Below are 14569 nucleotides of genomic sequence, written 5' to 3'. Positions count from 1 at the left end.
GATCTGTCCTTCTGGACAGACAGGCATGGCCTGGCAGCCTTCCAAGAGAAAAGGGGGGGAGAGACTGTATGGTCTTTACCCACAACCGGGCCCGGAGCTTCCCGTAGGAATGTGGTTCGTCTTCGCTGGAGGGGCAGTGACGCATGCCCACCTAGGTCAAGGGTGGTGGAGCTCCTCCTGAGGATGAACTTCAGGGCTAGTGACATCTTTGCCCTGATACATCCTTATGGTACTCTGGAGTTTGATGTCAGCTTTGTTCGGCCGGAGGGCTTAGAGCTCTTCTGGTCGAATTATGAGCTGGCAAAGAACGAGCCGGCATGGCGAGACTTTGCTGTGCAAGCAGTGTCTCGCCAAAACACAGTCAAGAAGGTGACCGTTTTGACCCGTAACGAGTCACTTTCTTGCATGGACATCATGACTTGGCTAAGTCGTTATGGTGAGGTTGTACAGGTACCTCAGAAAAACCGCGATGAATTTGGCATTTGGTCTGGGGCCTGGACCTTCATGATGAAGTTGAAGTGTTCAGGCGGCACAGTCGCCCACATTCCCTCTTCAGCCTTTCTTGGGCGGGACAGAATCCTGATTTTCTACCAGGGGCAGCCGAAGGTCTGTCACAGGTGCGGTGACCCCACACACTTTAGCGCCAGCTGCCAAGTGCAGAAGTGCGCTTTGTGTGGTGGGCTAGGTCATCTCGCTGCATCCTGTAAGGACATTAGGTGTAACCTGTGTGGTGAGCTCGGTCACCCTTTCAGCCGTTGTCCTCGCTCCTTTGCCAATGCGGTTGTGACCCCAGTGGAGGAGAGCCATGTGGTTGCTTCTGCTGGGGAAGGTACCAGCAGAGGTGGAGGAGCTGAGGGGCCTGTGAAGAAAAGCAAGAATAAGTCACCTTCTCAGTTGAGGCGGCTTGAAGCCAGACAAAAAGGGAGAGAACTGGGGAAGCCTCAGGTTGCTGGGGTGACCCTTGGTCCTTCCTCAGAGGCTGGTCTTGCTACTGAGGCCCTGAGGGATGATGAGTTGGATGAGGAGGTCAGGAGGATGGAGCGCGAGAAAGGTGCCATGTCCTCCACGTCCTCCCATTATGAGAGTATGGATGAGGATAACAGGATTTGGCTAGAAAATAAGCGCAAGCAGAAAAAGAAAAAACGCGGCCGATCTAAGGTACCTAAGGAAGGGAAAACTTCCTCCCCTCTGGTTGAGCTTTCCAACCGGTTCCTCACCCTCGATAAGATCGCCTCCTCGGAAGGAGAGGCTGAGGGTGGGGTTCTGGAGGTGGCGGCGGAGCAGCCTGCAGGGGGCGCCGAGTCTCTATCCTCTGGGGATGCTGGGTCCTCAGAGTGGGAGACTGACTCAGAGTCAGGAGACAAGGACGAAGGAGAGGGTGGTCCGGGTGGGTCCTTGGGGGCCAGTAATAACATGGACACCTCGATTTCATTAAAGAGAAGTTGCCCCAATTCTGAAGGGAAAAGGGAAAAGGCATCATCTTCAGAGGACAGTAGGGGGAAGGGAAATAGTAAGAAAAAAGCCGTCTAACTCAATCACTCATGATGGCGGCACCCACTCCGTTGACGCTGGTGTCCATTAATGTCGCCAGCATTAAGTCTGATGCGGCTAGATTTGCGGCCTTTGATTTTCTCGGCCGTGTTGAAGCCGACATTTTATTTTTGCAGGAGACCAGGCTGCCAGATTTGGCGGCCGTGTTTAAAGCTAAGAGGGAATGGAGACACGGGCCTTCCTATTGGTCTCTTGCGGCCGAGCCGTATAGCGGGGTGGCGGTCCTTTTTACCGCACCGGTAGAATGCCGACGAGTTATTGAGTTAGAAATGGGGAGGTGCCTGATCCTGGATGTCCTCATGAAGGGACAAGAACTGCGCCTAATTAACATCTATGGTCCCCAGTCCAAGTGGGACAGGAAGTGTCTCTTTATGAGGATCAAGCCCTACCTTTTTACAAGTCGGCAGGTGGTCTTTGGAGGGGACTTCAATGCTGTCACGAGGTCCCAGGATAGGGGAGGTTCCAGAGACAAGCTGACTTATGATAGCGTCGCTCTTAATAGCATAGCTAGTGAGGCTCGCCTGGTGGATGTCCACATCCGGCACACCCCAGGCCACGCGGGGTTCACCTATTATAGGGGTAGCTGCAGGTCTAGAATAGACAGGTTTTATTTAAAGGAGGAAGCCATTTCTTCAGCAGTGTCCGTTGTTGAGGTGGAGTTCTCCGACCACTGTTTAATTTTGTTTTCTCTGAATGTTACAGAGACCCCCCGGATGGGAAGAGGCTATTGGAAGCTCAATTCGTCTCTCCTGGAAGAAGCAGAGATAAGACAATCCTTTGAGGACTTTCTTCAGAGCCAGGTACCATTGCTGGGCCTTTGTAGCAGTAAGTCAGAGTGGTGGGAGATGCTCAAGAAAAGGGTGGCGAGATTCTTCCGCCAGCTCTCGAGCCTCAGGAGCCTGGACAGGTACCGCCTGTATCAGGGCCTGAGGAGGAAACTCGAGCATCTCGTCTCGACTGGAGGTAGTCGTGAGGACATCTCCAGAGTGAAATCCTTGCTGAAGAGGTGTCAGTACGATAGACACGCATCTTTGGTTTTTGAGAGGGATTACGGGAAGTACCGCTCGCCCGACCCTTACAGGAACTGCAAGATGTCAGTGAGTAGTAAAGTTGTCACAGGACTGGTTGACAGTACGGGATCCCTGAAAAGGTCCAGATCAGGGATTCTGGAGGTCGTCAGATCCTTCTACTCGCACCTCTTGGGCAGGAAGGATCTAGATCGAGATGTGATATCGGCTTTTCTGGCTGAAACTGTCCCTGAGCCAGGAGTAGACCCCTCTCTTGATGTTTTGACAGAGATGATCAGTGAAGAGGAAGTCAGCCGGGCGATTGAAGGGCTCGCCCTCAAGAAATCGCCAGGTCCAGATGGCTTAACATCTGAGTTCTATAAGACCTTTAAGGACGCCTTGGTTCCCCTCTTGACTGAGGTATTCAATGAGTGTCTTTCCTCGGGCGCTCTGCCGAAGTCAATGAGGAGGTCTGCCCTGATCATTCTGTCAAAGGGTAAGGACCGATCTCGTATTGAGAACTGGCGTCCCATAGCGCTTCTCAATACGGACAGAAAGGTTTTGGCAAAGGTGCTGTTTAATCGGCTGGTGCAGTTTGCGCCCCGGCTCCTTTCGGGGACCCAGCACTGCTCTGTTCCAGGCCGCAGTACATTTAGTGCTGTGCTTTGTGTTCGGGAGGCAGTGGAGCAGGGCAGGGCTGGTAACTGGAAGGGGTACTTGCTGTCCTTGGATCAGGCAAAAGCGTTTGATCGGGTTGACCACGAGTACCTCTGGTCTGTCCTTCTGAGGTATGGCCTGCCGGGGGAGTTTGTCAATTGGCTAAAGGTTTTGTATGCAGGGGCAGAGAGTTTCCCGCTTGTGAATGGTTGGATTGGCCGCTCTTTTGAGGTCGGGTCTGGTGTTCGCCAGGGTTGTCCTCTGAGCCCACTTTTATACGTGTTCGCGATTGACCCATTCCTTAGGAGGGTTGATCGCGGGCCGTTGGTGGGAGTCGGGATGGACCAGGCGGCACCGGAAGCCACTCTAAGGGTGGTAGCTTATGCCGATGATGTCACCGTTTTTGTGTCCTCGAGAGGGGAGGCGCAATGGGTGATGTCAGAGGTTGACCGCTACTCAGAGGCTTCTGGGTCCAAGATCAACCGGGATAAGTGTGAGAGTCTCTGGCTGGGAGAGGGGGATCCAGGCTTTGATCTCCCGGACACTCTTCCAGGGCCCCAAGACTCTGCCAAAGTTCTCGGCATCGAATTTGGCCAGGGGGATTACCCCATGCAAAACTGGGACGGCAGGCTTAAGATTGCCGCTCAGAAGGTGGACCAGTGGAAGGGTTGGTCTTTGACCCTCAGGGAAAGGGTGAACTTGATTAAAACTTACCTGCTCCCATTGCTGATATATCTGGGCAGTGTGTGCATGTTGCCAGAACCCCTCTGGACTCGGGTCTACAGTCTGTTCTTCCAGCTGTTATGGGGGAATAGGCTGAACCTTATCAAGAGGGAGGTTACTTACCGCACGAGGAGACAAGGAGGGTTGTGTATGGTCAACCCTGTGGTGTTCCTAGTGAATACCTTTCTTAAGATCAATGTAGCAAACCTCTGGAAAGAGAGGGCTCCTCCGTGGGTATACTCCAGCAGGGGATGGTTTCGGCCTTTCTTCCAGGAATGGGAGACAGGAGGACAAGTGAAGGATCTCCGTACACCACATGGGCATCTTCCGGCTTACGCTACCCCGGTTCTGAAGGTGATTCGCCGGTGGGGTCTGGGAATGTGGGAGATCAGGACCATGTCGAGGAAACTCCTTGACAAAAGGGTTCTGTTGACCCATTTCCAGAAGCCTCTGGCCCTCAGGGATTGCCCAAGTCGGGATCTGGGGGTGGGTTTAGGTCTTTTGAATTCCATCAGGATCCCCTTGAAGTTTTGGGACTTGACTTGGCGCTGCTTCCATGGAAAGCTGTGTGTGAGGGACAATCTGAAGTGTAGGAGCTCTGAGGAAAGGGGTTGTCCCCGGGAGGAGTGCGGTGGTCTGCTGGAGAGCATGGACCACTTCCTGCTTCAGTGCCCCTTTAACACAGAGGTGTACAACCGGGTGGGCGCTTCCATCCATTGGCCCGGGTTGGCCGGTCTCTCCTATGCGGAGTGGGCCTATGGAGCATTCAGAGGCCTGGGTGGCCGGGACCGCTGCACGTTATTCCTAGTCAGTCTAGTGGTCAGGTACCACACGTGGAACGCACGGTGTTTAGTATCGACGCAGCGTAAAATCCTCCCGGTGGATGAGGTGGTTAGGAACATTCTGGGTGACCTGGTGAAGGTGCGCTCTCTGGAGTATGAGAGGCGGGGCACGGGGAGGGCCTATCTCCTTTGGAGGGGGTTCTCCTTTAGTGTCCCTTAGTCTGTCATCTCCTCTCCTGGTGTTGGGCTGAAGCTGACACTGTAGATTTTTGTTTTGTATCTGAGGTTATAGTGATGTAGGGCTTGCAGGCGCCGATCCTGGGCTTTATGTGGTTGGTTTGTTATATGTTGATATGTTTAATGTGTTTGTATCTTGTGTACAGTGTGTATTTATGTAGTTATAGTTAATGTGTATATAGGTGGTTGGTTTTAGGGTGTTGGTGTTAGGGTGTTAGGTTGGGAGGGGGGTGGACGGGACTTGGACTTTATGATCCTGGGCACTGGTCTGGACTATATAGCGCGAACTTTGGACGTTAGACCAGTGTCTGGGTGGGAGGGTGATGGGCGTGGGATTTAGTTAGTTATATTTAATATTTAATGTTTTTATTTCCTGTTTGTCTTTTTTTTTGCTGTGTATTCTTTAGTTATTTATGGAAAAAAAAAAAAAAAAAAAAAATTATAAAAATTTATATAAAAAAAAAAAAAAAAAAATATTAGGTGGTGGGATTGGGTGAAGGTTTTGTTTTATAATGCTGATTGTGTGGTGTGTGTGTGGCTGGGCCAGGAGATTTTCGTAAGACTCTTTTAGTTTGTATTATTGTTTTGTTATTATTATTGTTTTGTTTTGCCAGAAGTTATGGCTTGATTTATGTTTATTGTTGTAATGTTTTTCATTTTTATATATAAAATAAAAGATTTACAGGATGTAACTCAGGATCAGTACAGGATAAGTAATGTCATGTATGTACACAGTGACTGCACCAGCAGCAGAATAGTGAGTGCAGCTCTGGGGTATAATACAGGATGTAACTCAGGATCAGTACAGGATAAGTAATGTCATCTATGTACACAGTGACTGCACCAGCAGCAGAATAGTGAGTGCAGCTCTGGAGTATAATACAGGATGTAACTCAGGATCAGTACAGGATAAGTAATGTCATGTATGTACACAGTGACTGCACCAGCAGCAGAATAGTGAGTGCAGCTCTGGAGTATAATACAGGATGTAACTCAGGATCAGTACAGGATAAGTAATGCCATGTATGTACACAGTGACTGCACCAGCAGCAGAATAGTGAGTGCAGCTCACTGGGTGCAATGGATATGTACTGGGTCATGTATATATTTATACAATATACATAATAATATATAAATAATACCGTGTATGTCAGAAACCTCCAGATATAAGCAAAATAAATGCAACATAGACTAAAACAATGTCATGGAAACCTCCGTTCTTTACACTGCAGGCTGCATTTAGGGATCCAAATATTAGAGATAGGACCAAAATATGCAAACAGAAGATTTTAAGTTAAACCCAAATTCATTGAGACCCTGAACCCCACTGCACCCTAATATTCATATAAAATATTAATATAATCAATACCCCAAAACTAAATTTTACAGGGCACAAATTCGATCCACAGAATATTAAGCCAAAATCCTAAAGGAGGAAGTAACCGTATCACAATATCTAATCCAAATACCAACACCTCACCAATGGACAAGGGAGATTGGGTATTGGTGCAGGTCACGGGGAGACACTGACATCCACATGAACGCGTCTCGCCCTCTCCAGCTCCTTCGGGAGGCTTCGGCAGGGGGACATCCTGATGAAGGTCAAGAGGGCGAAACGCGTTGACCATGTGTCAAGTCTTTTCAGGTTCAGCGCATGGACCAGAACTTTCTCTCACCTCCCTCAGTCGTATCTTGGAGACAAGCTGGCAGTGTTATTGTCTCCATGGAGGGTGCGAGCAACTTCACACCTCGAGCAGACTCATCGGTACCACAACATTTCCCTCCAGAACTTCAAAAACGTCATATGCCGGTTCTGGTATAATGGGCAACCACAGACAGATAGCAGGTACAGGCACCTGGGTCTCAGTCTATTCTGGAGACATTGGATGAAGAGATACAGAACTCTCAATGGAAACATAAGTGGCTCATAAGAGATACTGGAGGTCCATACTGGTCTGATGGCACCGGAACCAGAGTCTTATGACCTCCCATTGAAAAGTTAGAATTCATCCGAAGTTTTGGTTTTGTCCAGAGGGGTGTTTAACACTAACCTAGAAAAAACAGCAAATAGCATATGATACACGTTTAGTGAAAAAAGCCTCCAAAGACTTTATACAAAACAGCAGAAGAGGGATATCCAAATGGAGGGCTAAATGGCTAAAATATAACTTTTAATATGATATCACTATAAAAAGCCACACTGAGTGCGGATATTGGTAAAAGGTCGGGTATTGACACAATAGTGTGAACTGAATACCTAGGCGGAAAGATACCACTGTAATCACAAAAAGAGAGCAATAAACACCACCAATATGCAATAGGTTACCAGATCTACTGGTCATCTCCTACCATGATTCAGGTGTCTCCAAGCTCAACGGGTAGGTAGTGGGGGCAACACGGAACTGTCCTGTCCCTAAGATCACCCCCTTTACTCCCGCCCTAACAAGGGCAGTCCACATCTGTCCTTGTTACTAAAGACGTATGCCCCCTGTCAGCGTCAATTTCCCTGACGCGTTTCGTCACTTGACTCCTCAGAGGGATAGATACTGATGTCGCCGTCCAATAGGTTCGGTTAGGCGTGCATGGAGCATATCCAATTAGAAAAGTTGGGTGAAGCACGTTATCCAACACTACTTCAAGACGATTCTGCACATCTCCTGTCCTAGTGGTGGACTCGGAGACTGTCAGTAACCTATTGCATATTGGTGGTGTTTATTGCTCTCTTTTTGTGATTACAGTGGTATCTTTCCGCCTAGGTATTCAGTTCACACTATTGTGTCAATACCCGACCTTTTACCAATATCCGCACTCAGTGTGGCTTTTTATAGTGATATCATATTAAAAGTTATATTTTAGCCATTTAGCCCTCCATTTGGATATCCCTCTTCTGCTGTTTTGTAACACTAACCTAACCTTAAAGGCACATGAACCCCTTGGCTATTGTTCTTTTCACGGGGGATAATCACATCACAAGTTTACACCAAAGTTAGGAAGAATCTGAAAGTGCTGCCCGTCCATCCCCATGGGTGCAGCACAAGGTAATGGACTTACATTGGATCGCTAACTTGTGGTCGTCCTCTTGTACTTTTTCTACTGTACGTATATTCTCTCCTGTGTATTGTATTGTCTAATGTGCCCAAAAACAAACAAACAAAAACCGGAGAAACACTCACCTGCGCTCCTCCTCATCTCGATCCCAGTGGTGTCCGTCATTTGTCTTGTTACACCAGGATCACCTGGAAAACAGGGACAAGATGTCCGGCACTCCGGGCTGCTAATTATGCACATCCCTGCTCCTCCCTCTCCCATGCTGGCAGCATTAAGGGTGAGGGGAATTTTTGCAACAGGTTGATTTCCTTTTAAGGCAATTAAATATATAAATTCAACCTGAATTATTCTTGTATCTCAATCAGCAAACCCTCACATCTGTGTCCCAGTTATACCTGGGTTGACCTCTGACCTGATATAATACTGATATGGATCGGGCTTATACCTAACGAGAGTTGGTGGCAGACTACCGTGCGAACAGGGCTCGCGAAAAGGGGACTGTCAGCCATTCAGGGCTGTTGGCGAGTGTTGTCTTACACTGGAGGTTGTGTGGAACACTACCACTATCTCACCTCCTGCACCTCCTGGAACCTGTGCCTTCAGGGGGTTTCTATGAAAAACAATAAATAATTGACCTTGTCTACCCTAAAGGTTCTGGAACATCACAGGGTGGTCTTGGCTACGCCCATCTGACAGTATAGAGCCCAATTAGCATAATAAGTGTCCAACTAAATGGCACGGATTTCTCTGGAACGGTGAGGGATAGGAAAAAATTCCAAATGCTCCAGAATCAGCGTAGAGGTGACGATGAAAGGTAATTATCAGGTAAGGAGAGATCTTCCTTATGGTTTGATACTGTGGATGGTAAATATTATTACTATGTATCGCAGAGACTCCTCCTCTGGATGTTCAGCTTCACATTTCTTCATCTGTTTCTGAAGGTTCTCCGAGGAATCGAGGATATGGAACCATCACAAACCACAAAAGTGAGGAGGGGTCCACGTACCTGGATGAGAAGATCTCGATACCGTCCACAGGACGGGTGAGTTATACATCTGTATCTATTATCTATACCATCTATATCTATATCTGATAACCGGGAATTCTATAGACTGTTATTTAGAATTATTCTTTTATAATTTGGTTTTTTTTGCATTGAAGTTTCTGTTTGTAGCCACAGAATTGTATCCAGAGAGTAACAAGTAATGATGGGAGTCCCCATCAGACCCCTCCCTCCTATGTGACAGACTATAGACCACGGCCCCTTCATTCATGCACAATGTCAGACCAGACGCTGTCATGGTTCCCCTGATACATTGTGACATGTGAGGCTCTGCCTATAGCAATGCGTTATAACACAGGACGCCTTGTTCCTTAGATCCCAAATAAGCATTCACGAGACGCGCCCCTGCCCCAAAAGTAAACATCGCTGCCTCCAAAAGACAGGTCTCCCGGGGACAAATAGAGTTAAGATTGGACTTAAAGGAAATTAAACATCAGAATCCATCCTGATAAACCAGGGACATTACTCCTAGATCCAGGGGCTGATGTATCTTCTTATCCATGGCCTCCTTCCTTCTAATATCTACTTTCAAAAATTATGCTAATCAGCCTGAAAAACTTTTCCAAGCTGCAGATTCTAAGGCTGTTACACTGTGTCACCCTCCTTCTCTGCTTCCGCAGCACACAGAGGCGTGTACAGTGTAACAGCCTGTGAAGCTGCAGCACAGAGGTGCTATGGGGACGTCCCCCTACTCAGCCCCTCCTGAACACTCCCTCACTGCCTTCCTCGCTACCCCCCCCCCCCTCCTCTACCCTATAGTGTAGGCTGCTACTTCTATCCCTTAGCGTCTCTTTCATTGCCCATATTTTGCCCCTTACAGCCCGGCTTCAGCTTCCGCAAACTCTGGGCGTTCACTGGACCCGGGTTCCTCATGAGCATCGCCTACCTGGACCCTGGGAACATCGAATCGGACCTGCAGTGCGGGGCCATTGCTGGGTTTAAGGTAGGTGGATGTCAGAAAGTCTGAACTACTGTTAATCCACGTCATCTATGGAAGAGCAACCCAGATAATCCAGGGATCTCAGGGTAATCTGGCATCTGCCTGTTATATACAGATAATCCAGGGATCTCAATGTAATCTGGCATGTGTATGTTATATACAGATAATCCGTGGATCTCAGGGTAATCCGGCATCTGCCTATTATATACAGATAATCCGTGGATCTCAGGGTAATCCGGCATCTGCCTGTTATATACAGATAATCCAGGGATCTCAGGGTAATCCGGCATCTGCCTGTTATATACAGATAATCCGTGGATCTCAGGGTAATACGGCATCTGCCTGTTATATACAGATAATTCAGGGATCTCAGGGTAATCTGGCATCTGCCTGTTATATACAGATAATCCAGGGATCTCAGGGTAATCCGGCATCTGCCTGTTATATACAGATAATTCAGGGATCTCAGGGTAATCTGGCATCTGCCTGTTATATACAGATAATCCAGGGATCTCAGGGTAATCCGGCATCTGCCTGTTATATACAGATAATCAGATAATCTGCCTGTTATATACAGATAATCCAGGGATCTCAGGGTAATCCGGCATCTGCCTGTTATATACAGATAATTCAGGGATCTCAGGGTAATCCGGCATCTGCCTGTTATATACAGATAATCAGATAATCTGCCTGTTATATACAGATAATCAAGGGATCTCAGGGTAATCCGGCATCTGCCTGTTATATACAGATAATCCAGGGATCTCAGGGTAATCTGGCATCTGCCTGTTATAGACAGATAATCTGTGGATCTCAGGGTAATCCGGCATCTGCCTGTTATATACAGATAATTCAGGGATCTCAGGGTAATCCGGCATCTGCCTGTTATATACAGATAATCAGATAATCAGATAATCTGCCTGTTATATACAGATAATCCAGGGATCTCAGGGTAATCCGGCATCTGCCTGTTATATACAGATAATCCAGGGATCTCAGGGTAATCTGGCATCTGCCTGTTATAGACAGATAATCCGTGGATCTCAGGGTAATCCGACATCTGCCTGTTATATACAGATAATCCAGGGATCTCAGGGTAATCTGGCATCTGCCTGTTATATACAGATAATCCAGGGATCTCAGGGTAATCTGGCATCTGCCTGTTATAGACAGATATACATCTGCCTGTTATATACAGATAATCCAGGGATCTCAGGGTAACCCGGCATCTGCCTGTTATATACAGATAATCCGTGGATCTCAGGGTAATCCGGCATCTGCCTGTTATATACAGATAATCCGATAATCCGATAATCTGCCTGTTATATACAGATAATCCAGGGATCTCAGGGTAATCCGGCATTTGCCTGTTATATACAGATAATCCAGGGATCTCAGGGTAATCCGGCATCTGCCTGTTATATACAGATAATCCAGGGATCTCAGGGTAATCCGGCATCTGCCTGTTATAGACAGATAATCCATGGATCTCAGGGTAATCCGGCATCTGCCTGTTATATACAGATAATCCAGGGATCTCAGGGTAATCTGGCATCTGCCTGTTATATACAGATAATCCAGGGATCTCAGGGTAATCCGGCATCTGCCTGTTATATACAGATAATCCAGGGATCTCAGGGTAATCTGGCATCTGCCTGTTATATACAGATAATCCGGGGATCTCAGGGTAATCTGGCATGTGCCTGTTATAGACAGATAATCCGGGGATCTCAGGGTAATCCGGCATCTGCCTGTTATATACAGATAATCCAGGGATCTCAGGGTAATCCGGCATCTGCCTGTTATATACAGATAATTCGTGGATCTCAGGGTAATCTGGCATCTGCCTGTTATATACAGATAATCCAGGGATCTCAGGGTAATCTGGCATCTGCTTGTTATAGACAGATAATCCGGGGATCTCAGGGTAATCTGGCATGTGTCTGTTATACACAGATAATCCAGGGATCTCAGGGTAATCCGACATCTGCCTGTTATATACAGATAATCCAGGGATCTCAGGGTAATCCGGCATCTGCCTGTTATATACAGATAATCCAGGGATCTCAGGGTAATCTGGCATCTGCCTGTTATATACAGATAATCCGGGGATCTCAGGGTAATCTGGCATGTGCCTGTTATAGACAGATAATTCAGGGATCTCAGGGTAATCTGGCATCTGCCTGTTATATACAGATAATCCAGGGATCTCAGGGTAATCCGGCATCTGCCTGTTATATACAGATAATTCAGGGATCTCAGGGTAATCTGGCATGTGCCTGTTATAGACAGATAATCCGGGGATCTCAGGGTAATCCGGCATCTGCCTGTTATAGACAGATAATCCAGGGATCTCAGGGTAATCTGGCATCTGCTTGTTATAGACAGATAATCCAGGGATCTCAGGGTAATCCGGCATCTGCCTGTTATATACAGATAATCCGTGGATCTCAGGGTAATCTGGCATCTGCCTGTTATAGACAGATAATCCAGGGATCTCAGGGTAATCTGGCATCTGCCTGTTATAGACAGATAATCCGTGGATCTCAGGGTAATCTGGCATCTGCCTGTTATATACAGATAATCCAGAGATCTCAGGGTAATCCGGCATCTGCCTGTTATATACAGATAATCCGTGGATCTCAGGGTAATCTGGCATCTGCCTGTTATATACAGATAATCCGTGGATCTCAGGGTAATCTGGCATGTGCCTGTTATATACAGATAATCCAGGGATCTCAGGGTAATTTGGCATCTGCCTGTTATAGACAGATAATCCGTGGATCTCAGGGTAATCTGGCATCTGCCTGTTATATACAGATAATCCAGAGATCTCAGGGTAATCCGGCATCTGCCTGTTATATACAGATAATCCGTGGATTTTAGGGTAATCTGGCATCTGCCTGTTATACACAGATAATCCAGAATCCTTTAATCTCTGCTATAATGGAGCCTGTGTCTTCCAGCTCTTGTGGGTTCTGCTCGGTGCCACCTTCCTCGGTCTTGTGTGCCAGCGTTTGGCCATACGGCTCGGCGTGGTCACCGGGAGGGATCTGGCGCAGATTTGCCATTCTTACTACCCAAAGGTAAGGGAACCTGATGTCTCTTCTCTATTCACACCTAAAGCTGCGATAAGAAATCTCCCAATGTTCTCTACGTCTTTCCTCAGGCTCCTCGCTGGCTGCTCTGGATATTAGTGGAAATAGCGATTATTGGGTCCGATATGCAGGAAGTCATCGGTACCGCCATCGCCTTCAGCCTGCTGTCAGCGGGACGGTGAGAGCCCAGGATATACTGGCTGTACATAGATAGACTGGGGCTGTTATGGGGTCCGGGGCTGTACATAGATAGACCGGGGCTGTACATAGATAGACCGGGGCTGTACATAGATAGACCGGGGCTGTTATGGGGTCCGGGGCTGTACATAGATAGACCGGGGCTGTACATAGACTGGGGCTGTTATGGGGTCCGGGGCTGTACATAGATAGACTGGGGCTGTACATAGATAGACTGGGGCTGTACATAGATAGACCGGGGCTGTACATAGATAGACTGGGGCTGTACATAGATAGACTGGGGCTGTACATAGATAGACCGGGGCTGTACATAGATAGACTGGGGCTGTACATAGATAGACTGGGGCTGTACATAGATAGACCGGGGCTGTACATAGATAGACTGGGGCTGTACATAGATAGACTGGGGCTGTACATAGATAGACCGGGGCTGTACATAGATAGACTGGGGCTGTACATAGATAGACCGGGGCTGTACATAGATAGACTGGGGCTGTACATAGATAGACTGGGGCTGTACATAGATAGACTGGGGCTGTACATAGATAGACCGGGGCTGTACATAGATAGACCGGGGCTGTACATAGATAGACCGGGGCTGTACATAGATAGACTGGGGCTGTACATAGATAGACCGGGGCTGTACATAGATAGACTGGGGCTGTACATAGATAGACTGGGGCTGTACATAGATAGATAGACTGGGGCTGTACATAGATAGACCGGGGCTGTACATAGATAGACTGGGGCTGTACATAGATAGACTGGGGCTGTACATAGATAGACCGGGGCTGTACATAGATAGACTGGGGCTGTACATAGATAGACCGGGGCTGTACATAGATAGACTGGGGCTGTACATAGATAGACTGGGGCTGTACATAGATAGATAGACTGGGGCTGTACATAGATAGACCGGGGCTGTACATAGATAGACTGGGGCTGTACATAGATAGACTGGGGCTGTACATAGATAGACCGGGGCTGTACATAGATAGACTGGGGCTGTACATAGATAGACCGGGGCTGTACATAGATAGACTGGGGCTGTACATAGATAGACCGGGGCTGTACATAGATAGACTGGGGCTGTACATAGATAGACTGGGGCTGTACATAGATAGACTGGGGCTGTACATAGATAGACCGGGGCTGTACATAGATAGACCGGGGCTGTACATAGATAGACCGGGGCTGTACATAGATAGACCGGGGCTGTACATAGATAGACCGGGGCTGTACATAGATAGACTGGGGCTGTACAT

General features: G+C 47.8%; 2 protein-coding genes across 2 annotated transcripts in view; one reads left to right on the top strand and one right to left on the bottom strand.

Annotated features, from left to right (window-relative positions):
* LOC140075952 (uncharacterized) overlaps positions 1–14569 on the bottom strand; it is a 364396-nt gene that overhangs the window by 41847 nt on the left and 307980 nt on the right. The gene's annotated exons all lie outside the window — the stretch shown is intronic.
* Positions 1–14569, top strand: part of SLC11A1 (solute carrier family 11 member 1) — a 123343-nt gene that overhangs the window by 15990 nt on the left and 92784 nt on the right. Inside the window, exons 2-5 of the mRNA XM_072122395.1 lie at positions 8947–9047; positions 9889–10011; positions 12975–13094; positions 13178–13284. Of these exons, the coding sequence (XP_071978496.1) occupies positions 8947–9047; positions 9889–10011; positions 12975–13094; positions 13178–13284 (451 nt within the window). The remainder of the gene's footprint in view (positions 1–8946; positions 9048–9888; positions 10012–12974; positions 13095–13177; positions 13285–14569) is intronic.

This window comes from Engystomops pustulosus, chromosome 8 (assembly GCF_040894005.1).
Source record: "Engystomops pustulosus chromosome 8, aEngPut4.maternal, whole genome shotgun sequence".
Lineage (NCBI taxonomy): Eukaryota > Metazoa > Chordata > Amphibia > Anura > Leptodactylidae > Engystomops > Engystomops pustulosus.
This window is presented reverse-complemented; position numbering and strand designations above follow the sequence as displayed.